Source organism: Lepidothrix coronata, unplaced genomic scaffold (genome assembly GCF_001604755.1).
Source record: "Lepidothrix coronata isolate B3197 unplaced genomic scaffold, Lepidothrix_coronata-1.0 Scaffold261, whole genome shotgun sequence".
NCBI lineage: Eukaryota > Metazoa > Chordata > Aves > Passeriformes > Pipridae > Lepidothrix > Lepidothrix coronata.
Window position 1 is genome coordinate 215,422 of NW_016690441.1, and position 25,218 is coordinate 240,639.

The 25,218-nt window shown below is 47.9% G+C and overlaps 1 protein-coding gene across 8 annotated transcripts in view; it reads right to left on the reverse strand.

The window, feature by feature from the left end:
- Window positions 1–1,706: 1,706 nt before the first annotated feature.
- Window positions 1,707–25,218, reverse strand: part of COL6A3 (collagen type VI alpha 3 chain) — a 52,353-nt gene continuing 28,841 nt past the window's right edge. For 5 of the 8 annotated variants that reach the window (XM_017835648.1, XM_017835649.1, XM_017835644.1 and 2 more), the window contains 30 exons: window positions 24,731–24,802; window positions 23,880–23,906; window positions 23,718–23,762; window positions 23,558–23,611; window positions 23,336–23,398; window positions 22,874–22,939; window positions 22,137–22,190; window positions 21,370–21,405; window positions 20,781–20,843; window positions 20,425–20,487; window positions 19,701–19,763; window positions 19,169–19,231; window positions 18,958–19,008; window positions 18,800–18,835; window positions 18,641–18,703; window positions 18,450–18,512; window positions 17,724–17,756; window positions 17,585–17,621; window positions 17,466–17,477; window positions 16,810–17,303; window positions 16,061–16,160; window positions 14,858–15,556; window positions 13,520–13,628; window positions 12,334–12,599; window positions 10,719–10,979; window positions 8,901–8,975; window positions 6,575–6,754; window positions 6,416–6,463; window positions 2,278–2,448; window positions 1,707–2,101 (listed from right to left, as the gene is read on the reverse strand). In XM_017835648.1, the coding sequence (XP_017691137.1) occupies window positions 2,061–2,101; window positions 2,278–2,448; window positions 6,416–6,463; window positions 6,575–6,754; window positions 8,901–8,975; window positions 10,719–10,979; window positions 12,334–12,599; window positions 13,520–13,628; window positions 14,858–15,556; window positions 16,061–16,160; window positions 16,810–17,303; window positions 17,466–17,477; window positions 17,585–17,621; window positions 17,724–17,756; window positions 18,450–18,512; window positions 18,641–18,703; window positions 18,800–18,835; window positions 18,958–19,008; window positions 19,169–19,231; window positions 19,701–19,763; window positions 20,425–20,487; window positions 20,781–20,843; window positions 21,370–21,405; window positions 22,137–22,190; window positions 22,874–22,939; window positions 23,336–23,398; window positions 23,558–23,611; window positions 23,718–23,762; window positions 23,880–23,906; window positions 24,731–24,802 (3,408 nt within the window). In that variant the 3' untranslated portion in view covers window positions 1,707–2,060. The remainder of the gene's footprint in view (window positions 2,102–2,277; window positions 2,449–6,415; window positions 6,464–6,574; window positions 6,755–8,900; window positions 8,976–10,718; window positions 10,980–12,333; window positions 12,600–13,519; window positions 13,629–14,857; window positions 15,557–16,060; window positions 16,161–16,809; window positions 17,304–17,465; window positions 17,478–17,584; window positions 17,622–17,723; window positions 17,757–18,449; window positions 18,513–18,640; window positions 18,704–18,799; window positions 18,836–18,957; window positions 19,009–19,168; window positions 19,232–19,700; window positions 19,764–20,424; window positions 20,488–20,780; window positions 20,844–21,369; window positions 21,406–22,136; window positions 22,191–22,873; window positions 22,940–23,335; window positions 23,399–23,557; window positions 23,612–23,717; window positions 23,763–23,879; window positions 23,907–24,730; window positions 24,803–25,218) is intronic. The other 3 variants (XM_017835645.1, XM_017835647.1, XM_017835646.1) reach the window with 3 other exon arrangements.

Genomic DNA, 25,218 nt, shown 5'->3' on the forward strand with positions numbered 1-25,218 from the left:
GGCTGCTCTGCATGCCAAGAATGGGGTGCCTAAAGCTGTATAGCCCCACGGGAACAAAGCCCAGAGCAGCCCCGCGAGCTCTTCTTGCCCCACCTGTTGGATTGCAGATCCATAGGGACCTGCAGCCCCACTCAGCTGGACAAGTCCAGGTGAGGCTCTCGGAATCCTGTTGATCGTGTGCAGCATTGAACAAGGAGCCTGAGGCATTGGACCAGCTAAATTCAGTCTTTTAAATGGTGCTATGGAGGGCAAATCATCCTGTTGGGGAGGTGCTTCCAAAGGCATCGTATACAACACACGTGGAATGTCTCTTGTCGTGGTCCTTGGAGACCCACCCAAAGTGCTTCAGAAAGTATCACCTCAAAATGTGGAGCAGGAGAGCATCAAGTTGCCTTCTCCTTGTGACAGTACCACCCTGACCCATGGAGGAAAACACTGGATAAGCCCTAAATTGTAAGGAGCCCTGGGTCTGCTTCCCAAAATTTAATCAATACAACCCAGTTCTCCAGAAGTCAATGCCCTCTCCCTTGGGCCTGCCCTGCTTTTGGTGTTCAGTTGTCCTCTCCATGGCATGTGCCTGCAAGGCTCACTTCTTCCTTCCCTGCACCTCCAGCAGGAAATGGGAAATGTTATCCACCCCCACCTGCAGACCACAGTGGGGGCTCGGGGAAATTGAGGAACATCAGCCCCAGAGCCCAGAGCTGCCCCGTGACCTGGGGTGGTCACGTTCATCTGCTTCAGGTTTTTCAGGGGGGATTTTTGGAGAGGCAGGGAAATGTGCATTGTTTCTGTGAATTTTGGCTTCCTTGGCTGAACTCAGATAAGGACAGGAATAGCCAAAGGTCAAAATCATGGCTGTGGACAGCAAAGGAGACAGATGAAAATACTTATGGGGTCATTGAGTCACAGAGGTTGAAGGGACATCCAAGTCCAACACCCTGCTGAAAGCCAGCTGAGGTCAAGTTGCTCCATGCCATGTCCAGCTGAGTTTAAATTCTTCCCGGATGGAGATTTCACAACCAAGGCATCTCAGTTTCCACCTTTTTCCAAGCTGGAAAACTCCAGGTTACCAGCAGCATCTCAGTGATGCTCCCCTGAATATCCATACCACATCCATCTTGCCTTTAAGGGACAGGGGGATTTCCCAGCAAATAACTGCTTTCCAAACCCTGGAAAACCACTCCACTGATACCCACTGTGGCTTTAACAAAGACAAACCCATGAGTTTCTCAAAACCTCCATTAGACTTTATTTAAAAGTTCTTTGTATAGACTTCCTGACACAGAATTCACAATAAAAATAAAATCCCTCTCCCACCCACCGCTCCCCCCTCCCCAGATTGCTTTGCTTCGTATTTTATAAAACATACAACATCAGAAGAATGCCAGAGGCATCCTACACCACAATTTAAAAATTTGTTAACTGAGGCCTTGGTCCCAGCAGTGCATTTGCATTCGGAAACTTTGCTTCCTTTTCCTTGCTAGTTCGGTTGGCCACATGTGTAACAAATGTATACAAGAGATCTAGTTTGAGATCTAATCCAGCAAAAGGAGAAAAACAATAAAAGAAGAAGAGTGAAAATGGAACCACTTGTTTATCTGAATCAGCCACTCTCTTACACAAAGGCTTCTCCTGTAAAGGTACACTCAGTTATGAGAAGGTTCAAAGCAAGCAGGTAGCAAGTTGCAGTGAAATTATTATGATTCTTTTTTTTTTTTACTCATTTTTATGGTGCCTTAGACAGGCAAACTGCCGAAATCAGGATAAAAAGGGTAATTTAGAGACACGTTGAGAGACAATAAGTCTACAATTAGGTAAATATTTGGCAATTTTGAAGCTATACAATATAACCCTGGCATGTGTAGCACTCAGTCCACAAACAGTTTAGCACCATATTGATAGGTCATGCAGCAAACCCCTTCCTTCAGGGTTTGCTTGGAAGTTAAAAGCATGAAATATTACAGTGCAAGGTCGTCTATACCCTTAGCTTCTATAGGGGCAAGGTGGCAATGGTGATGCTCCTGGCTGTCTCAGAGGTATGTGTTGGCCAGCCCTGGGCTCTATGTTTTTATCGTCGTCATCACACCAGAGTTGATGTTCCCTGAAAGGGGTTTGATGGAGAAAGAGGAAATAAATAAGGTTATTCCATGCAGGACACTGGGGGAAGGTAATTGAGTTAATTGCCAGGGCTTGCTGAGGAGTCCGGCATCGCAAACAACCCCACAACAGCCATGCAAGGGACTGAGAATGCCAGGGATTTGGCTGACCCCTTCTTACCAGAGATGCAAAAATTTTCACATTCTTTCTGCGTGTGAAATCTGTTCTCATTGCCGCCGCAGCCGCCGTACCAGAACCGGGCGCAGCTCCTGGTGTTGGGGTCGTGGTACCACATCAGCACAAAGTCCCTGCAGGTCCCCACGTCCTTCTGCAGCCAGCAGATATCCACGGCTGCAGATAAAAGCAGGAGCAAGAGTGGTCAGCAATAGCACTCCTGGGTGAAGCGCAGCCTCTCCTGGCCGCGTTTGCACGACAGAGAAATGCCTGTGAGCAGGGCTGGCATGCAAGCTCAGGCAGGGCAACCACGGCATTGACTTTGCAAGTCTCCTGTGACTAAATCCCATCTCTTTCCTTGCAAAGAGAAGGTCTTTCCCTGGAAGTCATCAGCCCTGATCCAAAGCCCTCATCCATGTTGCTGCCATGTATCCATGGAGTGATGATGAGATGAAGGAAGGGCACTGCACAGCAGCAGTCGCCTGCAAATCCCCTGGATCTGCAGGAAGTGATTGGCAGGTCTCAGATCTGGGAGAGGACTGGCTGGGCTGCAAGGGAAAATGTATTGGCACCATCATTTTCCTGTTAAAATGCCTGCCTTCCTCTGAAAAGAGAAATCTTCCATGTGAAGATGCTCCTGGATCTACCACACACTGCCCACTTTTTCCTGCATCCCTTGCTGGGTGAGCAGGGAACAAAATAACAAAGCACTTGTATGTGTTAAAATGAAATTTCCAAATAACTTTTAAAAAATAAAATGAAATCTGGTATTAGCCATTAATTTACCATGTCAGAAACCTCCCTTGCACACAGGGGTGCAGCAGGAGCTCATGCCACCTCTGCTCAGCAGGGCATACCCATCCTGGATGAGGGGGAGTCACAACAGACAAAGTGTGAGTTCCTCTTGCTAGAGGAGTGTTTGCAACCAGGACCCTTTTTTAAGAAAAAAAAAAAGCCTTTACCTTCTTTCCTTCCCCCCCCCCCAAAAGCAGAGTTAACTCAACCTGTCCCAAGCAATAAGGAAAAGCATTTTGCAAGGATCTGAAAGATCTTACCTGGTCTCTGCTACACAAAAGAATATAGGAAAGACTATATAGATAGAGGGTGAATATATACATAGATGCATTTGCCAGCAAGTTTCTTTAGTGCCTGCTGAAAGCAAAGGTGTACAAAACCCCTCTAACATTTTAATAGGAAGAAGGGCGCAGAGGATTATCCCTGAAATCCCAGTTGGAAAGTAGGTCAGGCAGTGGACCCTGGGCAGCAGGTTCACTTTAAAGGAAATTGCAGCTGGTGCTGGCAGCTGCTCAGAGCTCAGGAATGCTGCAGTGAGGCTGGGATGCTCCTGGGATGGACAGGAAATGTCCGGAATGTCACAGACCTTGCACCCCCCCCATCCTCAGGTATGACCTTCCAGTTCAGCTTTGCTTTTGGGCTCCTACAGCCAAAAGCCTCCCCATGCCTTTGGCAGGCTCTTGGCCTTTTTTATATTCAGATTTCTTTTTCCCTAAGCTCATCTCCCTTCTTCCACACATTCCAAAACTCTGAAATCCAGCAGATGTGAACACAGAAATTACTCTACCCCAAATCCTGCACAGGAATCAAATCCAACCAGTAACCAAAACATTCAGGAAGTATAATACAGTTTTTCTCTGTAGACTAGTATCCAGGCAACCCAACTTCCCCCCCCCCTTCATCCCTTTGGAAGGTGGAATCAGTGTTCAGAATCAGCAGATGCATAGGGAAATTCAACCACCACTTCAGAAGCAGAACTAGCTTCAGGAAAGCTGTGGAAAATTCACTTAAGTTTTAATCTTCAGTTTGTCTGCAGTCATATTCCCATGAGTGGCTTGTGCCACTCTCCAATTTCACATCACCATGAGTGTGGCTCAACCCCTGGAGGGCATTTCAACTGAAACCTACCAAAAACCCCAAGTCCAAAACACAGTGAACCCCAGAATCCCAGAATGGTTTGGGTTGCAAACTTAAAGCTCATCCAATCCCACCCCCTGCCATGGGCAGGGACACCTTCCACTAGCCCAGGTTGCTCCAAGCCCCGTCCAACCCGGCCTTGGACACTTCCAGGGATGGGGCAGCCACAGCTTCTCTGGGCAACCTGTGCCAGGGCCTCCCCACCCTCACAGGAATTTATTTCTTCTATATATCTAACCTAAATTTCTCCTGTTTCAGTTTGAAATGAAAGAAAAAGCTTCTCCAAAAATTTCAAATAATTGATGGAGAGCAAGAACTAAGGAGTTAAAATGTGTTTTAAGCTGCGGCTGGCTTTGGCAAGTTCAAAAGATGGGGAGAGCCATGGCAAGCTAGGGTTTTAATTCACCCCATGGAGTAAATGTGCCTGGGCTCCTCAGTGGCACATGGTAAAAAATTAAAATAATAATAAATGAATCATAGAACCATCCAGGTTGGAAAAGCCCTTGAGTCCAACCATTCCCCAGCAGTGCCAAGTCCACCACTACGCCACCAAGTGCCACATCTATACATGAAATATATATATATGTATATAAAGTCAATAAATAAAGGTTATCACAGCTTTTAAAAGGTTTCAAATGGAAGGTGGGTCTGTGCATATTTTTGTACCCCAAGAACCCTAAGGTTTGAGAAAGAACTCATTTCTCAGTGTTGTGCCTGGTATGGGCTGAACTGGGAGCCCAACCCAGTGCCCAGCATCTTAAAGCTGAGCTGCACGTGAATCCTGTGTCTCTTTTTCTGTGGTGGATTCAAGCTCTGGTTTTTCAGAAAAAGAGAAGAGGACAAAGTGGTGAGTGGAACGTGGCGGGCAGAGACACAAGCGTCCCTCCAGGGCCCCTCAGCTGCTTTTCTTGACTATCTGCCTGGGGCAGAACGGTGCCAAGTTGATGAAATACCATTTTAGCCTCAACAACAGTTGCTGGAAACACCATCAAGGCATGTGACGATGATCAGAAGGGGCTGGCCCATGGGCTGGGGCTGGTAAAAGCAGGGCCCTCTGGAGAAAACCACAGTGGGGGGGCTTCCCTGCTCTGTGAGGGCGCAGTCCTGCTCTAGGTTGAAGATATGGGTTTCTGCTGTACAGGCTGTACGCTGCTTCCTCTGGCTGAAAACTCCTCAAACTGCAGCCAAGGGATTCATGATGCCCATTTGAATCCCCAAAGCGCCTTCAAATCTCCTTTTTCCACCCCAGACATCTCCATGGCTGGTGGTGGCCTCTTCCTTACTTGCCTGCACATTTCCTTAGGGGCAACCACAGCTGGACTCGGGCTGCCAGTGACAAAAATTACCAAGCCTAAAATTCCCAACCTCCTTTTAATGAGACTAAAATAAACCTAAGAAAATCAAAAAGGTGGGAGAGGTCCTTAATTTGCCATGACCCCTCAAGGACTAATGCCCTGCCGTTAGGTACCAGAGCTGTCTTCACTCCTCGGTTTTCCTCCCATCTCTGCAGAGAGCCCTGAAACACCACTGGGAGGGGGAGGCTGCTATGATAAGGAGGCTTTGCTGGGATCAGGTTCCCATCCCAACCTTGCTCAACCACCACAGTGGTGACTGGAAGTCTCTACTCCCATCCCAGGTCTTGAAGAGGTTTGCAAACACAACCCCTTAACCTTAGAAACTCCTTGAGGAGAGGAGGTCATTGCCATTTTCCCGCGTGCTCCTCCCTCAATCTTGATTTTTATCTTTTGGTGCAAAATGAAAACATCTGCCTGCAAGGCCTGAGTCTCTTGGAGTCACTTCCCATCAAGTGTTCTGGTTACTGGCAGTGAAATGTTTGGAACTCTCTGCATCTCAGCAGAGTGGTGGCATTGGTTGGTCATGCAATGAAAACGGAAACTGGTTTGGGCCCGTTCCAAGCTCCAGTTCACCAACCCCACGTTTTGCACAAAATCTACCGAGTGGTTTTGCCACAGAGCCGTGATTTGCAGTCAGGCTGTGCAAACAAAGCATGTCTTGCTGTGACAACACACATGCAAAGGTGACTTGCTCATGCAAAGCGGATGGTTGGGCGTGGTCTTGTCAAGGAGCAAGGGAAAACTAAGTCTGTATTATTTGTGGTAGCCCAGACAGGCTAGGACATGCTGTGAAATGGTCAAGGTGAGAGAATGGATTTGCTTGGTTTGTGATTATTAATGGTTTTTTTGGATGTTACCTGACGATAATCTGTTCTCATGCTGCTGCATGGCTTTCTCAGCTGCTGCTGGAGGAAAAAGAGCATGGGTTAGGATTTAAACGATGTTTTCTCTCCAATCCAAATATCATTTGACAACAGGATAAAATACAGAAGGATTAATCCCCATGTGGTACTTACATGGCTTTAAGCATTTGCTAATGCACTCAGCTTCGGCCTCAAATCTATTGGCATTACCTCCGCAGCCACCATACCAACCCTGGCTGCAGAACTTGTGTTTGTAGTCAAAGAACCACACAATCTGATAGTCCTTGCACTGCATGCCCATGTCAAAGTCCAGCAAGCAAGGGTCTGGCCAATCTGCATGTCAAAAGGTGCAAAGGTTAAGTGACTCTGAAAGGGTTACAAGCTGAAAAAGCAAAGAGATTGAAAAGAAAAAAAAAGGAAAACAAAGCCCAGTACAGGACTGGTGGCATTTCCTTCTCATGTGATTTCTCTTGCTGGATGCAAACTTCCCTCAGCCTCCAGCTTACCTCTCCTCGCTCTTGATTTTGTCATGCATCCAAACTCCAAATTGGAGCAGCGTGGTGGGAGCCCCTTACTCCCTGCTGGTGCACTCAGGATTGAGCCCTCACACAACTCCCCTCCATCTATTCTTAAAGCTATTTGTCTTGGCTGCAGCTTTGAATCTTTAAGTGTGTTTATCTCTGAAAGCAAGCTGCACCTGGTGGACTTGAAGGCTTGGTGCAGATTTAAACATACGCTGCCTTCCTGGCCCCAAAATAGATAATTTAGGTCCATACCCCAGAGTTTTTATTAGCAATGCTAGTCCATCCATGCTATTTTACCTATATAAGGAGGGCAGAATTTGGGGCTTCCTCCAAGGTCTGTCAGAAGATTTGCATGTGGGTCTCTCCTGTTGCACAGACACTCGGCTAAACCCTTCCCAAATTCCCTGCCCTCTTTAAGGTCTTCAGCCTGGTGAAAACCTTCAAACCCTTCATATTAGCATCCTTGGGGAATATTTCCCTCCATTCGTCAGCTACATAAATCCTCGGGCAGTGGCATTTGCTGCAAGTGGGCCATCAAGAGGAGCTGAGAATGAGAGGTTTGTGTGGAAGCACAGGGCGAGCACATCCATCTTGCTTCGAGAAGGAAAAGCCTACAAACCTTATTTCCAAAGGGCTGGCACACAACAGGTTAAATGAAGCCACGAGGGTGGGGACAAGGCTTCTGAGGGGATGTCAGTGCCAGGGAGAGGGACCAAAGGAGCGGGAATATATGGGAAGGGTGGGATGACGGGTCATGCAGGAAGGCAGAAATGAGATGATCCCTGCCTGGCACAAGCCCTCGGCCCCTCCAGTGGTGCCACCAGCCAGGCGTGAGGTCCATGTCTGTCCCACTCAGCACGAGCAGCAGCCAGAGCTCAACAGCAGCTTCACAATTCTTGGCTGAGCACACTGAGCAGCAGCATCTCCACGGGAAGAAAATGAGCCACAGTGCAAGCAAAATGTTTAAAGAAAAACATGGGATGCATTTTGGACAACAGTTCCATGGTTGGATGCGCTGCTTGATGAAGGCTGAGAGCCCTTCCAGGTCCTTGGAGGAAGAGTTGCAGCCTGGCATTGATGATACAACTGAGTGTAATAGTGCTGATATAATGGGCTTGATGTCAACCAAAGCGATGAAATGACGATTAACAGCTACAGTGATTGTGGGTTATTAACACAGGTTAATGGGATCAACCACAGAGTAGGAGCTGACAGCTCACTCATTTAGCAGTTTACTACATACACCACCCATGGCAGAGCAGCAGGGGATGGGCAGATGGGTGAAACTGGAGGGAGGCTACCAATTAGTCTAATTTATGCAAATGTGACTCCTGACAATCTCTGGCTGTTGGGTATGGAATCATAGAACACTTTGGGTTGAAAGGGATCTTAAAGATCATCCAGTTCCAACCCCTGCCATGGGCAGGGACACTTTCCACTAGACCAGGCTGCTCCAAGCCCTGTCCAGTCTGGCCAAGCCCCTACTGGGAGCTGTGTGACAAAACAAGAGGCTGAGACCTGTTTTTTGCCCCACATGAGGAAGGAGGGAATGAGCAAGCATCAGGTGATGTTCTGTATCCACACCTTCATCTACATGTGCCAGGGAGGCCATGGGACACAATTTGTCCCTGAAGAGTGGCCAGCACTTGGGTTGTGGCTCATCACCCATCCTTATTATAGGAACAGGACCTGGTTTGAGTTCCCCATGAAGACCACAGCAACTTCAGGGCGTTCTGGATCCCTCACGGGGCAGAGACCCCACTACAGGGCTCATACCCACATGGCCAAGGACGTCATCTAGGTCACGATCTGTTGGCTCTGCAAAGCAAAGGACTCACAGATCCTCTGGTCCCGAGAGGACTTTGAGACAGGACGGATTTAGGAGCAGGCAAGAAGACTGGCTCTCAGTGGGGTCCTGCCAGAGCCCCCCAGCCCTGCACTCCCACCATACTCACCATTGTCAGGCCCTTCCAGTGGCTCGGTGTTGAGCATCATGTTGGCCAGAGACACCTTGGTCTGCGCCGAGGCCTCTGTGGAGAAGGAGCAGGGGGTCAGCCAAAGGGAAGGGCATCTGCAGCAGCGCCCTCAGCTCAGCCACAAACAAACTGCCTGGCCCCAGCTCCGGCGCAGGGGATGCACACGAGTTGCAGGAGTCAGATCTGGGTCTGTTTACCCTACACATACATTTCAGAAATGTTTATTGGAGGCAGCTGATGGGATGAGTCATCCACAACCACCCAGCTGTGCCTGGAGGGCTTCCCTTCCCTCCCAGCCAGCGGCTCTGCTGCACAACCCAGCTCATCCTCAGGGGTCATCCCAAACAGTATCCTCAGGGCCCCACATGACCGCTGGGGAGGGTCCCCTCTCACCCCACAGCACTGACTGGGTGGGGGCTCAGGAGCTGCATGTGGCCTCTCTGTAGCCAGTTTAACTTTGCTCTTCTGGTCTTAGAGACAACAGAATAAAAATGGCATCCTCCAGGTGAGCAAATCCGTGATGGGTCCTCTCTTGTTCCCTCGAGGACTGTTTGTACATTCCACGGCTCTCCTGGACAACACTCCTCCCATCACACCTCCCTTTCCACTAGGAACTACACTGAGGATTGTCACAGGGGGAGAAAATCCTCGTGATGGGAAGAACACGGTTCATACTGCAACGTGCCCTGCATGGCTGCACCCCACTGCATTGTGACCCTTCCTGTGGCTCATCTCCCACGGGGCTGGAGTGTAGCAAGGGGCTGCAGACACAGGAAGGGCTGGATTTGCTTTTCTTTAGTGGACAGCATGGGTGTGGGTAAGGGGACAATGCTATTCAGTATCCAGGTCACAGCTTGTGGGCTAATGTGGTGTCACCACTGCCTGCTCAGTTTGTTCCCATTCAAGATTTATTCTATGGGAAATGCAGCTTCCCTAGGCATCAGGAGCTCCAACTCAGCACTTGCAAATGTTACTTCTCCACACTGATGTCTTTTCTCCACATTTTTGTGGGCATGTTTACTGCTTGTGAAGGTAAGAGACTGGTCCAAACCCACCGAAGCCAAAGGAAAGGCTCTCCGTGGGCACTGAAACTGGATCTGAAGTGCCAGAAGCAGCCAGACACAGCACTGGCACAACCAGCACAAACTTCATACCACCGAGCCAAGTCACCTCTCTGCCAAACTGTATTAAAAAAACCTGACTGTATCTTAAGCAGCAACTTTTGGCCATGCCAGAAGGCTCAGGTTGGTGAGGTTCACATGAGATCTGTACACGTGGAGCTTAGATCCCCAAAGGACTAAACCCTCCATTTAATCTCTTCTTTGTGGTTTTTTTTTGATAGTATGGGAAGTAGACAGGAGCATATGGAAATGGCGATTGGAGAAGGAGCTTTTCTTGCTTATTTTGCAATCGGGCTGGACTGAATTTACCAGTTTGACTCTTATTAATTGCAGCAGTGCTGGCTGGACCCCCACCAAGACCTTTTGCACCATTGTACAAACCCTCCAGCACGTACAAACAAACTCCACTCTGGGACTGCCTTTAATTATCCCACAGTCTGTGTCAATTCAAGCCCACTGAAGTTTAACTTGCATTTTTCAAAGAAACACATTTGCCCCATCTCATAACCTGCTGCTGGTCTGGGGGATTGCAGACATGCAGTAACACAACTGAGCATTGCCAGGGCTGGGGTTGTTGCTACCAACTGATTCCCTGTCCCTTACTTATTTTTATCCCCATTTTTTTGTGTCCATTCAATGGGGGAAAAAAAACAAAGTATTTTTAAGAGGTACTCACTGGTGCTGAATGTCCCTGTGTAGGTTACTTTGGGCTGGGATTTCTGGTAGCCGGTAACAACGGCGATGTATTTTTGTCCACTTCTGAGTCCTCGGATCACATGTTCGGTGCCAGTCAGGTTTTGCTTCTGCACGAGGGAGTGGTCGTGTGCCAAGGTGACAGTGATGTCAAACATGCTGGCCTGGTGTGGCTCAGGGCTGGCCCAGCGCAGCCTGGCACTGCTCTCGGTGACATCCGTGATCTGGAGGTCGTGGGTCTTTGCTGCAAGGCAAAATCAGAATAAAACAATGAATGAGGGAGGAAAGGTCTCAGGGAAAATGTGCCTCAGTGCTGCAGGATCTTCTTCCTAGTCCACAGACAGCCAAGGCATGTGAAACCAAGGCTGGGACTTTGCTATCTCAGGTGCTCAACCCAGCACACTGCAGAGGGGCTTTGTTTTCTATAGCCTAGATGATTTATTTATTTCTAATCATCTGTTGCAATCTAGCAAAGCAAAGCTTGTTTTGTTTTTTTTCTTTTTTACAAGATTTACACAGCCTGAAATTCCCAGCACTTTCCCAACAACTGTAAATGGGTCCAGTCAGATCCTGCTCTAGGGTGCAATGGATTCACAGCTGCTGAAGACCTTCAAGCCAAGCCTGCCTAAGCTTGAACTTGGAATCACAGAATGGTTTGGGTTGGAAGAGACCTTGAAGGTCATCTCATTCCAACCCCCCTTCTGGAGAGGGACATCTTCCGCTCTGCCAGGTCGCTCCAAGACTCATGCAACACTTCCAGGGATGATAAGCTTAACACAACCTTAGATAGATCAAAGAAGCTATTAGGGAAAGGTTTTCCTGCTCTGGCAGAATATTGAATGAGACTTTTATAAATGCTGCTGAAAAGCAGCAGCAGAGCAAGAAACAACCAGCAGTATTTGTTCTCCTCAAGCTTACTGAAAGCATTAACCTTGCAAAAGCTGATTTCTTTTATATATTGCTTTTTATTCATTATTTATGCAGAGGCATGCCTTCAGTGACTGGATAAGCATCCCTGTGCTTTGACACGTTCTTGTTACTTGCTCAGCTACTACAGATCTGCCTGTACCCCCCTTGCAAAAATACGTGGGAAATCTCTTTTACGTGAACTGTGCTCACATGAAAGAGCTTTAGAGTTCCCAAAGAGGTCTCCATGCTGATTCAGTGATGAAATAATTATTTGCATTAGCTGACAGAGTTCAAACAATGCCATTGTATGAATCACCATAAATAGAGAAGCTTGGCCAAGGGGTAATGCTGCGAGGAAATCAGAGGAAGCAAAAGGGCCACACTGGAAGGAGAAGTTCCCTGTTGCTGGATGGATTGTCCCAGGTTTAGATGTTCTTCTTATGTTTTGCCTGTGGTCAGCCTGTCCCCCAATCATTTTTGCACAAAATTCTCAACACAAGTTGACAAGTCAACCCCCCAGTGCAGATCTCCAGATTCGCACCTAAAAACTTGTTTCTGCAAGCACAAAATCTGGACTCTTACTGACATTTCCCGTAGGTGTGATCCTCCTGGGGAGGAAAAACAGCCACAGCCCCTGTGGCACAGCCGAGGGGGAGGCAGTGCTGGCGTGGGGAGAGCTGCTCACGTACCGCCCTGTCTCCTCCTGCCGCTGGCCGTGGCGTTGGCGGTGGCGCGGGCGGTGGCCTTGGCGTGGGTGGTGGTGCTGGCTGCACTCGGAGCGGTGGCGTTCACTGGCAGCACGGCACTGGCCGTGCTCTGCTCGCTGGCTCTGCTCTGGGCTGTGGTGCTGGCAGTGGTGGTTCTGGCACGGGCGCTCGCTGCTGGCTTGATGGTCGCGCTGAGCGTGGTGCTGGCACTGAGGGTCCGGTTCAGGGTCGCGTTGGGTGCCACGTACCTGCCGAAGCAAAAGCAGCTGAGACGGCTCTTCTTTTTGTGAGCAGGATTTTGGAAGCAGAGAGGACAGGACATAAAAAACACTGGCAAGAACCCACCCGAGGTCAATAGTCTTTGCCAGCTTTAGGTTTGCCCACAACCAAGCATTGAAAAGTGCTGCAGAGCACTGCTCGTCACTCAGGGCACAAGTCTATCTATGCACCAACCTTACACACGTAAGAGTGTTCCAAGTGTTTCAAGGTCAGCTTGGACAGGGCTCGGAGCAATCTGGTCTAGTGGAAGGTGTCCCTGCCCGTGGCAGGGGCTTGGAACTTGATGAGCTTTCAGGTTCCTTCCAACTCAAAGTGTTCTGTGATTCAGTAGACAGGTCTGTAACATGCCTAATTTCAAGGGGCTCAACCTTCTAAAGCCAGCACAGCTCTGTGCCAGCAGGGAGTCTTGGTGGTACAAGCCTTCACTTCTCTTCAGAAAATACTAGGATGCATTCTGTGGTGGAATCTCTATATCAGATAATCCAGGGCAGCCCAGCCTCTGAAAATAATGTGTTAAGTAGAAACCCCCAAATTAATTGTAATTTCTGGAATTCCTGATTTACGCAATCAAAGGAGTATATATGTCCTTCATATTTTTATACATATATAAATATGAAATTGAACCAAAATTGAAAATCATATGTGTACTTGTCTACCCCTCTCTGTCAGATATCTCTATTGCTCTTTTGACGCAGCACTAAGGGAGCTATTAAAATTAATTAAAATATTATTAAAATTATATTAATTAAAAGATAATCCTGATTGTTGGTATTGATGTTGCTTTTTCTTTCTTTTTCCAAACAGGGACTGTGAAGTGAAGGCTTCTCTCTGAGATAAAGAGGGAGACAAAAAGCAACACTTATTGTCTGGCAGACAAACCAGTACTTACACTGCTTTCTGCCCGGTGTGCACGGGGTGCTGGCTCCTGGCTTGCTGGTCATTCTGGAGCCACTCACACTGTTTCCTTATCTCTGGAGACAGGTAGAAAGCAAAGTCACCTGGAGACAGAGAGAGACATTAAACACTGGTGTTGAGGATGGTGGTTACCCACCAGCAATACATTACATATATTTCTTATTCATTTAAAAAAAACCCCAACTTCTCTCTTCTTGCTTGCTATGGAATGTCTCTTGATGTTTGGTGTGGCTGCTGCAGCACCCTGGGCTGGGAGATTTGTTATTCCAGTTTACAAACATGAGAGCCATAACTACAAGATACCAGAGGGCTGTGTGTCTTAGTCTGTCAGGTGTAAACAGATTTCTTATAACAAGGCACTTCCAGCCACACAGATGATGTTTTCTCAAGAGTTAGAAGTTTCCAGGGCTGCTGTATGCAGTTAATGGGAAAAGCAAACTGAGAAAACCTAAATATTTATTTCCAGATATTTGCTTTCTATTTAGTGCAAGACATTCCTGAATCAGTGGTTTATCAGCCCACTAGTCTAATTTTCAGGAATTTTTGCTAAAAGCTAGTTTTCCTAGAGAAAAACTAGCTTTCCTAGAGAAGGTCCATTTCTTGTCCTTGCTGGTTGGGTGTGTTTAGGATCCCTGGCTGCTGGAGATCCAGCCTGGGGTCTCCAGCTAAGCTGAGATGCAAATTTTCAAGGCATAGTCTGCACATCCCAGACTCAGCAGCACTGTTTATCCCTGAGCAAAGAATCCTGTCCATCTGGTCCTTAAGTCTGCATGCAGCAACTCCAGATCTCAGCCTGAGCCATACAAGTGCCTGCTAGACGTGTTATTTATGCTGATACTGGGAAGAAAGATTCACTGGGTGTTCAAGGAGCTCCAAGGAAGTGCTGGCAGACTGCAAAGGGCCAAGAGCCTCAGCAGGACCAGACCCTATGGGATATATTGCAGATGTGAGTGGCAAGCCATGCAGGATGAGGTCAGATCCCACAGGTGAGCCCATGGAGACCAAGTCAAAGCAGACAGAAGTACAAACTCTACTTGGTGAGCCAATGTGGGATGGGATGGGATGGGATGGGGAGTCCAAAGTGAACAAACCCCAGACTTACTCAACTAGGCAAACCTATGAGCAGCCATAAATGCACCAAACAGAATGGAAGATATAAAAAGAGACTAATTTCAGTGGGCCCCACTGCCCAAAGAGATGGCCATGCTAGAGCCACCCCCCGCCGCCAACAGGCAGGTAGACCAGACCTGTGAGATTAAACCCTCTGAGTTGCCCCTTCCATAACACTTTGGCTGCAGGATGTTAGACTTACTTCTGATAAAAGATGGCAGCAGTCTGCCAAAACGCAGTAAGGGCTCTTCATGAAGCTCTCCTGGTTTATCGACCAGTTTGAAGAACACATCACTTGGCTCGCTGGCTAGGCTGTAGATATTCTTGGCATTCACCTTCCTGCCGATGCCCAGGACAACAAAGAAGTACCCTTTGCATTTTGCATTGGTGACAACCCTCTGCAGGTACTCAAGTTCTTGTTTGTTCACTGTGCCTGTCATCATCAGGACTATGACTCTTAGATCCCGACGGTTTGGTGCACTCTCGAAAACATGAACTATCGTGTGTTCAATTGCGCTGCCCAGAGCCCTCGTGCCGTGCAGCTGGGTCATTTGGTTGTGAAGGTAGTTAATGATCTTCTCTTTGGATCCATAATCTGTTAGTGAGAACTCAGTTTTTACTGGTGGGAAGCTTGAGTTGGTTTCGTGTTCGTAAGGAGCTTGCTGGAGAACTGCCACTCTTGCGTGGTGCTGGGATACTTTTGGCTCCGAGCTGATTTCCAGGTTACTTACAAGGTGGGAAATGTACTTCTTCATCTCGCTGAACTGCAGAGGTGTGGTGGACTCTGAGCTATCCATGATGAAGGCTATGTCAGTGTCAACATCTGTTGGGGCTGCCCTTCTGTCTCTGAATCCAAGTCTCTGGGTAACAGCACCACAGATTGGATTGGGGTCACACACATCTAAGGAAGAAATACAGTAGGTTTCACCTGAAGGAACTAAAAATCACCCTCTTTTATCTTTGTAAAAATCTCTTGCATCATATGAAATACTATCAAGCCATGGACATTGGCTGGTCCATTACTTGATACCAAATTCATTTCACACCACAACACATTTAGTTATGCACTTAGAACTCTTACATGCTTCTGTGTCCAAGAGGATCTCTGAAGCACTCTGTCATAAATGGCAGAAGGCCATCTTTGAGAGCATTTTGCTACCAGTATTTGGGCTGTTAAAGTGGGAACCAGACTAAAAAGGAGCTTCTCTTTACAAAGTTGAGAACTCCCAGTGTGCCTCATTCAACAATGCCAATGTTTTTTGCTCAACCCAAGAACATGAATCCCTTTTCTTCATCAACAAAAGGGCTGACTCCCAGCTGGGCTTCCCTTCTGCACCACTTACAACTGACTGCTGTGTGACCAGAAGGATTTAGCACTGTCTAGAGGAGAAATTGGATAACTTACCCAGACAAATGTGACAAGTCAAGAGCCTTTGGATAGTTTCATTCAGCTGACTGCTGCTGGCTGGAAGAACAATGGCATGGCCAACTGCTGTGTTGTTGATCTGGTTAGATGGAAACAGAAACATAGTGTTAGCAATGCTGCCTTCTCTTGTTTTCAGCTCAGAGTAAGGGAAGGCAATGCACAACTCTGAGAGATTCTCTGCCCAACACAGTGGCATTGGTGGATCCCATTTGGAGGAGCCTCATGGCCCTGACATGTGTTAGTGGGACTAGTTTAGAGTCACAAGCTCCAAGAAAAGGATCAAGTGCTTGAACCAGTGCTCAGCGTGCTTGTCTGGGGCTTTTTTGTGGCTTTAAATCTCTGCATGTCCACTCTCCCTCTGCCAACTATGCTAATGTACTTCCAGTCTTCCCACCCTTTTCTGCCAGACCTTTCTCACTATGGAGACTCCTTCCTTCTTTTCATACCATACCTGGCACCCTGGAGCCATGGTCTGGAATACAAATGACTCATGATAACCTCAGTAGCGTTTCACAGCACGCGCTGTGGTGACTGTGGCATTAGGATTTCTCTCCCAATAGGCACGCTGGATGAGTTTGGCCAGCAATGCTTTCTCAGTGCTGAAGCACTTGAGAGGCCTGTGGAAGCCAGCCCCTCACTGCCAGTAGGATCCAATGCCATCAGTCTCCCCCACAAACCAGACTGAGGTCATGAGAAGAAAAGGAAAGAAAGGGTGAACGACCCCAAACCTCCAGAGCTCTGCTGAGAACCGCATCCTGCCTGCTGGTGAGGAACACGGGTATGACCCCAGCATCGTAGAGTTTCAGCACGGCATCGTTGAGCTGCGGGGAGGCTCTCGTGTCTCCGTTGCTGAAAAAGACAGCCACCTTCCTCATAAGGAAGCCACTTCGGGCACGCTTGAAGGTATTCCTGGCCACGAAGGACATGGCAGTCTCCAGGCTGCGTGGCTTTGTGGTCAGGGTTGCCTGGAAGTTTTGGATCTGCTGGAGGAGGCTGGATTTCTTCCTGGCATCAGCAAAGCGGATCTCTGTGGTGACCTCATTGTTGTAGGTGACCAGAGCCACCCGGGCACCACGAGGACAGTTGCTCTCAGCGATGGTTAAGTTGTTGACGACTCTGAGCACAGTTTGCTTCATCCTATTAAAAACTTCCCTGCCCACGCCCGAGGAGGTGTCGATAGCAAAGGCAAGCTCGGTTGGGAACACAGGGCACTCCTTGGGACCTGCCAGGAATGTGCATTGGGAACAAATCAAGCCTCAAACAGCTGTCAGGGTGCAAGGACCACGTCCTCAGCAGGGGTAAATCATTCATACCATGCATGTGGGAAGGGCAAGAATTCTGTCACACGGTCACCCTGGGGTTTAAAGGGCTGAATGTGACTTACCATAGCAGCAAGCTGTGGAAAAGATGGAGAGAAAAAGCAGCATGGTCAGTGCCAGTCATGTAACATGATGGGCAAAGAAGGGTAGAGAAAGGGACTTAGCAAAGCGCTGATGTACTCACGGCATTTGTCTTTGATGTTCCGCACAAGCGCACAGTGCTTCACAAAACAAAAGAGAGGGAGAAAGGGGGAAAAAGGAGATATGTCACACAGCCAACCAAAGAGTATTTCAAAACAAGAGAGAAATTATGCCACACTTACATCTCTGGATTCTCCTTTATCGCCCTTAAGCCCCTGTTTAAAAAAAATAAAATAAATAAATTCAGAGCAGTGTGTATTTTCAGGGTGCCACATGAACACTGTCAGAATAATTATTTAACCACAGGTTATGCAGAAGCCAAGGGAAAACCTGTCTGTTTTCATGTGTGTTTCCAGCACAGGGGGAAGTGCTTTCCCATGTGGGGAGTAAACATAGCTGAGACCAAACCCAAAAGGGGGGGTTGAACTAGATGACCTTTAAGGTCCTTTACAACCCAGACCATTTTATGACTTTTTGTTTCTATAATTTATGATGCTCTAAGTTCAAGTCACCTTGGCCTTTTTAGGATGCTCTGTGCTAGCCAGGTTTGGTCATGGACCATATCCTGTGTGAGGTGATAAATAATAAGGAGCTGAGAATGTCCTAGAAGGAATTTTAAGGGGCATATTGCCATGGGGAAATCCTAGTGCCTGGTAAGAATGTGTCTCTTGAATTTTTCCTTCGGTTTGAGGATGGGTAAATATTTATCAGTGATAAACAGCTAGTTAGAAATTTAGAGTCACATCCAAGACAAATAAAGAGGGATTTGCCCAACTTGAAATCAGCAGGAGGAGGTGATGGGCTTATTTTTCAATGCCTGGCACCAATAGGGACCACCACATTTCTCAGTCAGGATTCTCTCCTAGGGTGAAGCCAGAGGCTCCATCAGCAATGCCATGAACACTTACCGATGGTCCAGGATATCCAATCTCTCCTTTCTGACCAGGTGCCCCAGGTTCTCCTGCATCTCCCTAGAGACAAAGAGAAGTTCTACCTGTGAACGTCTGCAGGATTGCCAGGAGCACTTGGGGGAAAAGATGTGTACATCTTTTCAGGGTGTTCATGCAGAAGGGAAAAGCTGTGTCATGATCCAGCTTACTCTGCGGCCTCTGTTTCCTTTTGGGCCGGGGCCTCCAGCAACACCACGGTCACCAGGTCCACCCTGGTTGGGGAAAAACACAAATTATAGCTCTAAATCTGCAGGATCATGGCTACATTCCTTGGAAAAGGAATGCATAGCTCATGGGCTGCACCCTACCTTGGGCCCTGGGTAGCCTACGAAGCCACGTTCTCCCTGAAACAACAGAAGGGTTTATTTGAATCTGTTTTACAAAATGCCCTTCTCCATCTGCACTGGAGACCTTGGCAACTTCCTTGTCTTTGTTAAGGAGTTGGGTATGCTGAGCATACACCTACCTTTCTGCCTTTAGGACCTGGGCCACCAATTCCATCTCGTCCGTCATCACCCTAAAATTGGAAAGCCAAAGTTGTTAATATGAAGTCATATATAAATAGCTGAAACCCCACAGGTCCAACAGCATCAACAGAAAGAATCCACTCAAGCACAGGCCTTTGAGAAACTCTTCTTTAAGTGTCCTCAAAGGTGTGAGGGCGTGGCCACACTTACCATCTCTCCTCGTGGGCCTGGCTGTCCATTCGGCCCTTTGGGTCCTGGGTTTCCAGGCTCACCCTGTGAACAGGAGCATCTGTTAAAGCATGTGCTGGAACTCCAGGCAGCTCTGAGCCTTTCCCACCCCATCAGCACTGGTTTCTTTACATAGACCAGTCTGCAGTGGTCCTTGTGGCAGAGAGGCACGGCTGGACCTACACAGCCAGCAATTCTGCCAAATTCTTGCTCTTTAGTGGGACCTTTAGTGATTTCAAGAAAGATAAAATCATATGGAGGGTCTAGAGAGATCCAGCACAACAACCTTCCCATGTGGGCATCATCTGAAAATCTGCCCAGTTACTTGATTACTTTTGCCTCTCTGTTTGATGAAACAGGAGCCTAATGAGGCAACCAGAGCACTGACCTTGCTTCACTCCACACTGGACAAGCGTAAGAGGTTCGTCTCATATATTTTTTTAAGCTCATGCAAAATCCAGAAGCTTTTCAATGCTGTTTTGTTTGCTGATGCCAAGTGCTCATGAAGACATACCTTCTGTCCCAAGGGACCGATCCTGCCACGCTCTCCTGGGGTTCCTGGAGGTCCACCACCAGCCTGGAATGGAAATGGGGAGAGGTATGTTGTCAAGAAAACTTGAGTGCCAGAAACCAGGGAATGAGGTGACCACAGAAATCATGTATTGACTAGTAGGGCTGGTGCCTCTCAAAACACCTTAGGAAATTCAGAAGTCCGATTCCTGGTTGGGAAGAGCTGGATGTCCAGCTCAGTTCAATAAAAATGTCAGCAGCAACCTCCTATTGTCCTTAGAGAACCCCCCTGGGAAAGCAGGAGGGGAAAAATCATGGGGAAATGCAGTATTGTCTGGCTTTATGTCCATGTAGTAGGAAAGAGAAATAACTACATGGGGGCCCCCAGGAAGCACGTGAGATGGTTATGCTCTGGCTTCAGAGGGTGAAAGGTCACAGAAGATGCCCTGCCCATCACTCAGGGATGTTTTTGAACTAAAATGGCAAACCATAACAGGCCAAACACTGAAGTCCTGACCCCTCTGTGGTTGCTTTTAACTTTTTTCTTCTATAACTCTTGATCAAGAAATCTTTAGCGTAAGTTGAGAGTAGAATTATGCTGGAAGAGTGTGTTATAAGAGAGTGGAACAGACTTGGAGCCCTAGGGAATGGAAAGACACATGGCTGAATCTTGTTAGTTCAACAAGGATATAGTTGGGTCAATGTCTGAGAAGCAGCAGCAGGCTTACCCTGGGTCCAGGAACACCCTGCTCTCCTCTTATGCCTGGTGTGCCAAGCTGGCCAGGTGGACCCTGCATGGAGAGAAAAGAGACACTATCAACACACACAGGCAGAAACACACCAAGACCCCAAAGAAAGCAAATGCTGCAGTGCCTGAGAGATGGTTTGTAAACTCATCACACTTTGGGTGGTGTGAATGCTCCAGGCTTGATGTCCCTGGGAAGCACAGCCTGGCCACAGCACACCCAAAAATACCCAAACCCTGACAGTCCCTGCTGATGAGACTCTTTGGGTAAGTGGTTGTGATGAAACAACACAGCAGCACCATGAGGCAAGACATTTGCTCTGCTGCAGACTCACTGACCTGAGGCCCTCGCATGCCTTGTTCTCCAGCCGGTCCCGCCTGACCGGGAGCACCCGCGGTGCCCTGGAAGTACAGAACAGGACAGTGCAGGTTGGCATGGGGGGACATGGTCAACATCATGCAAAGGGAAAGGAGACCTCAGGGCATTTACAACCGCACAAAGAGCAGGGAAGAACAGATTTTTTGGGGGGAGGGATGGTGTTTGTTTCTTTTCTTGGTTTGGCTCCTTTTTCAGAATATAGTTATAGCAGAGAATAAGCACAGCATGGGTGGGGTAATTTCCCCCCCTACAATCAATGGGCATCAACCTCCTTTATGCTTTGACCCTGTTACACTGCTCCAGCAGCACATGGAGACAAAACATCTGACCAGGGAATGCTGCAGAGGACAGGCAGCCCCAGAATGGCTGGTTCTCCACCCAGTCCAGCTAGAAGCATACATGGAGATGAGCCTGAGCAGGAGGAGCAGGGAAATCTGGGGGAGAGAGCAGGCAGAGAGGGCCCATCTCTTGGCACATGTCTTTGGGTGCTGTGGCTGCCTGGTCCATGGTGTGGCAGGAGCCCAAGGTGCTGTCCCCATCACCACTTACCTTAACCCCTATCTGTCCCCTTCGTCCTGTCATACCCTGGAATGGAGAAACAATGAGGCTTGTTACTGGAGTATGTAACCACACGGTTCTCTATTGCTTTTATGTCCATGTATCTATGCTGCTCTGAGTCCAAAATTAAATTTGAATTGTTTAAACTACTGGGGAGAGAGGGAGAGAGAAATCTGGATGGCCAGCTGTCTCTAATCAAACTTTGGCATGTTTTCTCCCTCCTCACATCCCCCAACACTCCACCACATAGGTGTGTTGCTCCCTCATGTATGCAGGAGTGTGTCACCATCCCTGGGATGGGAGCAGGGAAGGCATCTCCAGATGTTCCAGTCACACCAGCTCCAGTTTGGTTTTTGCCTTTTCAAAACCAGCAGCCAAATGTAGATGCATATCACAGGATCATGGAATGGTTTGGGTCGGAAGGGACCTTCAAGACCCTAATTCCACTCCCCCTGCCATGTTGCTCCAAGCCCCGTCCAGCCTGGCCTTACACAGAAATCAGTTGTAGCTCCACTAATCTGAGTACTGAGTTATTTGCATGCTAATAAATTCAGGGTTAGACCTTTAAAATCCCTACAACAAGCAGGGAAGCCCCCAGGCTTTTTCTTCTTGAGCTTGGGTGTTTGTTTTTTTTTCTTTGTTGGTTTTTGTGGTTGCATCCCTGATGGTTGTGAAACAAAGTACATGGAAGGGCAGGAGGGAAAAAGTTTTTGTCAATCTAAGCTTGGCCCCTGCTGACTGGTGGTCTGGCAGCTCACCTTCCTCCCGACTCCACCGTCTTGGCCCTTGAGCCCTGGTGGTCCTGGTTCTCCCTAAGGGAAAAACAAAACTCAGGTGAGAGCCCTGAGATGAGCAGGCACTGGGAAAATATGTTCAGCTCAAAAATTGGATCCTTTCATGTTCTCACACATTACTTAATAGTCCTGCATTGGTGACAATCCTTCTATCAAGTCACAGAGACTTTCAATCAAGTTTCTGAGCCAGCACAATTTGACATCCCCATTCTTTGGGAAGTCCCTTCTGACATTTTAAGATGCATTTTTATTCTGAGCTGATTTTAAAACATATGATTTTTGAAATTTTCCAAGAAGAGTGTGTTTTGGGGTTTTTTTCCCAATGTTTCAGGTGAATCAGGAGGTTCAGATTTGGTATCATCTAAACAGTTCTCCATTTCTGTATATGACCTACAAGAACATATGAAGTTAATTTCCATATGCAAAGTTGTTTTCAGTGAAAATATCAAAAAAGACATTGTAAAATAACAATTATTTTTGAAAAGGTACCTTGTACACAAAACATCTTCTAAACTGACATCTTCACAGAGAAAGTTGCAAACCAGAAGCATTTTTTAGTGGAAAAAACCCCATTCCATCTGACAAGGCATGATGAGTTTAAGAAACCTGCACGGTTTTGACAGCACCCTTTTTTCATACTTTCTCTTTCCCATCCTGTTGTAAAAACCAAAAAACAACACAAGACAGCAAAGAAATTTTACCATTGGTCCAATTTCACCCTTTTGGCCTCTGGAGCCTCGTTGAGTGTTATCAGCTCCCGAATCTCCCTGAAAGCAACAGAGCAATGAGAAACATCTGTGTAAGTGGGACATGAAAATCAGGCATCATAAACTGCTCTGCTAGAGCTCAGGACCAACTTTTCTTTCTTTTTTTCTTTTTTGACTGAAATAGATGAAGTATTATTGCTGTTTTCAGTCAGACACAGCTTTTCAAGGGAGAAATAATAATACCAAAGAAGGGGTGGAAGGGGGATTTTAATATAGTGAAACAGTGATTGACAGGTTGGTATGAAGAGGCATGTGGTGCCCACATGTCACCTCCCAATTCCTGCTCTGTCACTGGACCTGCCACTGTCAAGCACCATTTAATAAGCCTGAGCTGATGACACCCAGGAGTGGTGGGAAGTGGGTGGAAAATCAAGCAGATGTCTCAGCAGTATTTACCGGATCTCCACGGACCCCGCGGTCACCTCGCTCTCCTCGTTCACCTTTAACTCCCTTATCACCCTGCAGGAAGACACAGAGGGTTGGGAGAGCAGCCCTTGCCTGTCAAAAGCATCTCTGCCCAGGCCCTCAGCCCTGAGGGCAGCGTGATGGCTTTCCCCCCTCCCCTGGCTCAAATCCACCTTGACACCATCCCTTAGCTCCACTGTGATTAAAGCCTACCCTCCTGCCGGGGTATCCCTTCTCTCCAGAGGAGCCGGGCAAACCCTTGTCTCCCTAAAAAAAGAAGAATATTTTAGCATATTTGCCACTTCCAAAGTGCTCCTTAAACACTTCACTGAAGCACCTTGTTATAAGGAGTAAAGCAATTAAAATGACTGACCTCTTCTCCATCAATACCATCCAGGCCCATTTCTCCCAGTTCACCCTGTGGAAGAGAGGCAAAGGGCAAATGCTCACTGAGGGAAAAGGGAACAGGGAGGGGGATCCTGATGTGTCCATACATTCATGCTCACCGCCATGGCATGAGGAAATAGCTCCCTACCTTCTCTCCTGGGAATCCCCGAGAACCCTAAAGAGATCAGAAAAGGGAGTTACTCCATTTTTGTCCAGTTCATTGCTGTGGGAAGTGGTGGAGAAAGGAGAGCTGGGCTTGGTGGCAGACCCAGAGCCAGGACCAGGGCATTGCCTATTTCCTCTTATGCCAATATTTTTCTTCAGCTGCCTCCTCAAGGCTTGTGCCAAGATAAAATATGTGGATTGTGGGGTTAATCCAGCTGATCCAGTAAAATAGCTCACTCCTTAGCCACAACTCTTTCTCCACTGACTTTTTTTTCTCCCTGCATCCATTTTTATATTAATCTAGAGTCAGTCCTGGTGCCTTTGACAAGGCTGGACAGATTTTTAAAGAGACTCAGTATCTCAGCTGCAACTAATGGGCTTGGTTCATGCATTCCTTTTCTCCCTGACAGAGGATCTTGTGGTCAGAACAAATGGTAGGAAACATCCTGAACGATTAGCTCAAGGTTCCTCTTTAAAGCCGCAGCCATGGCTCACTTGTCTCCATCCACACACTGTCGCAGCTCTGAGCCACTTTTTGGTGTTAAGAACAGATCCATCTCTTCCCAAATCTTTCCCCCAGAGCCAGACTGCAGAAAATAGATCAGCCTTGTCTTAGATTGAGCCTGGGTGTCTCCGGGCTTCCTTTTTGCTCTTCACAGCAACACTAAAGCCATGACTCGTGCTGAAAGCCTCGGTGCTTGGCCAGGTGGACACCACCACTGGAGTGGACATGGCAGCTGTTGTGTGACCTTCTAAAGCAGCAGGAGTTGCCCTTGGTGGACTCCCACCTACTGGACTCTGGGTCTGCTCTGTGCAGGCTGGTGCCACACATACCTTCGTTCCTCTGTGCCCGGGACATCCCTGGAAACCTTGTGTCCCGTTCACACCTGGTGGTCCACGCTCACCCTGTTGCATGCAGGGGAAAAAGCAATGGTCAGGGTTTGCCTGCTAAGCGAGTTTCTGTGGCTAACTGCCACAGGAGGTGGCTTGGAGGCACAGGAGCAAATGGAACATCAGGTTTTACCTGATCACCCCACCATCTCCTGCCCACAACTTTCCTCACGTGGAGACCAACTGCAAGTCTTTATCACTGGGAGAGAAACATCCTTCCCAAACTCTCAGCTATGAAAGAGCTTTATAAAACTTCTCTTTCAAAAATAAAATTACAAGATGAAACCCCCAGAGCTCTGCATAGGCGTCTAATCCCACCCTGACCTCCAGGCCCCAGGAAAACATTGCCTTGCACGCAGTGTCTCACTGCAGCACTTGGCCCCGGCCTGTGCCATTGGCCTCGGCTTCACCTCCCGGGAGTGATGCCTCGG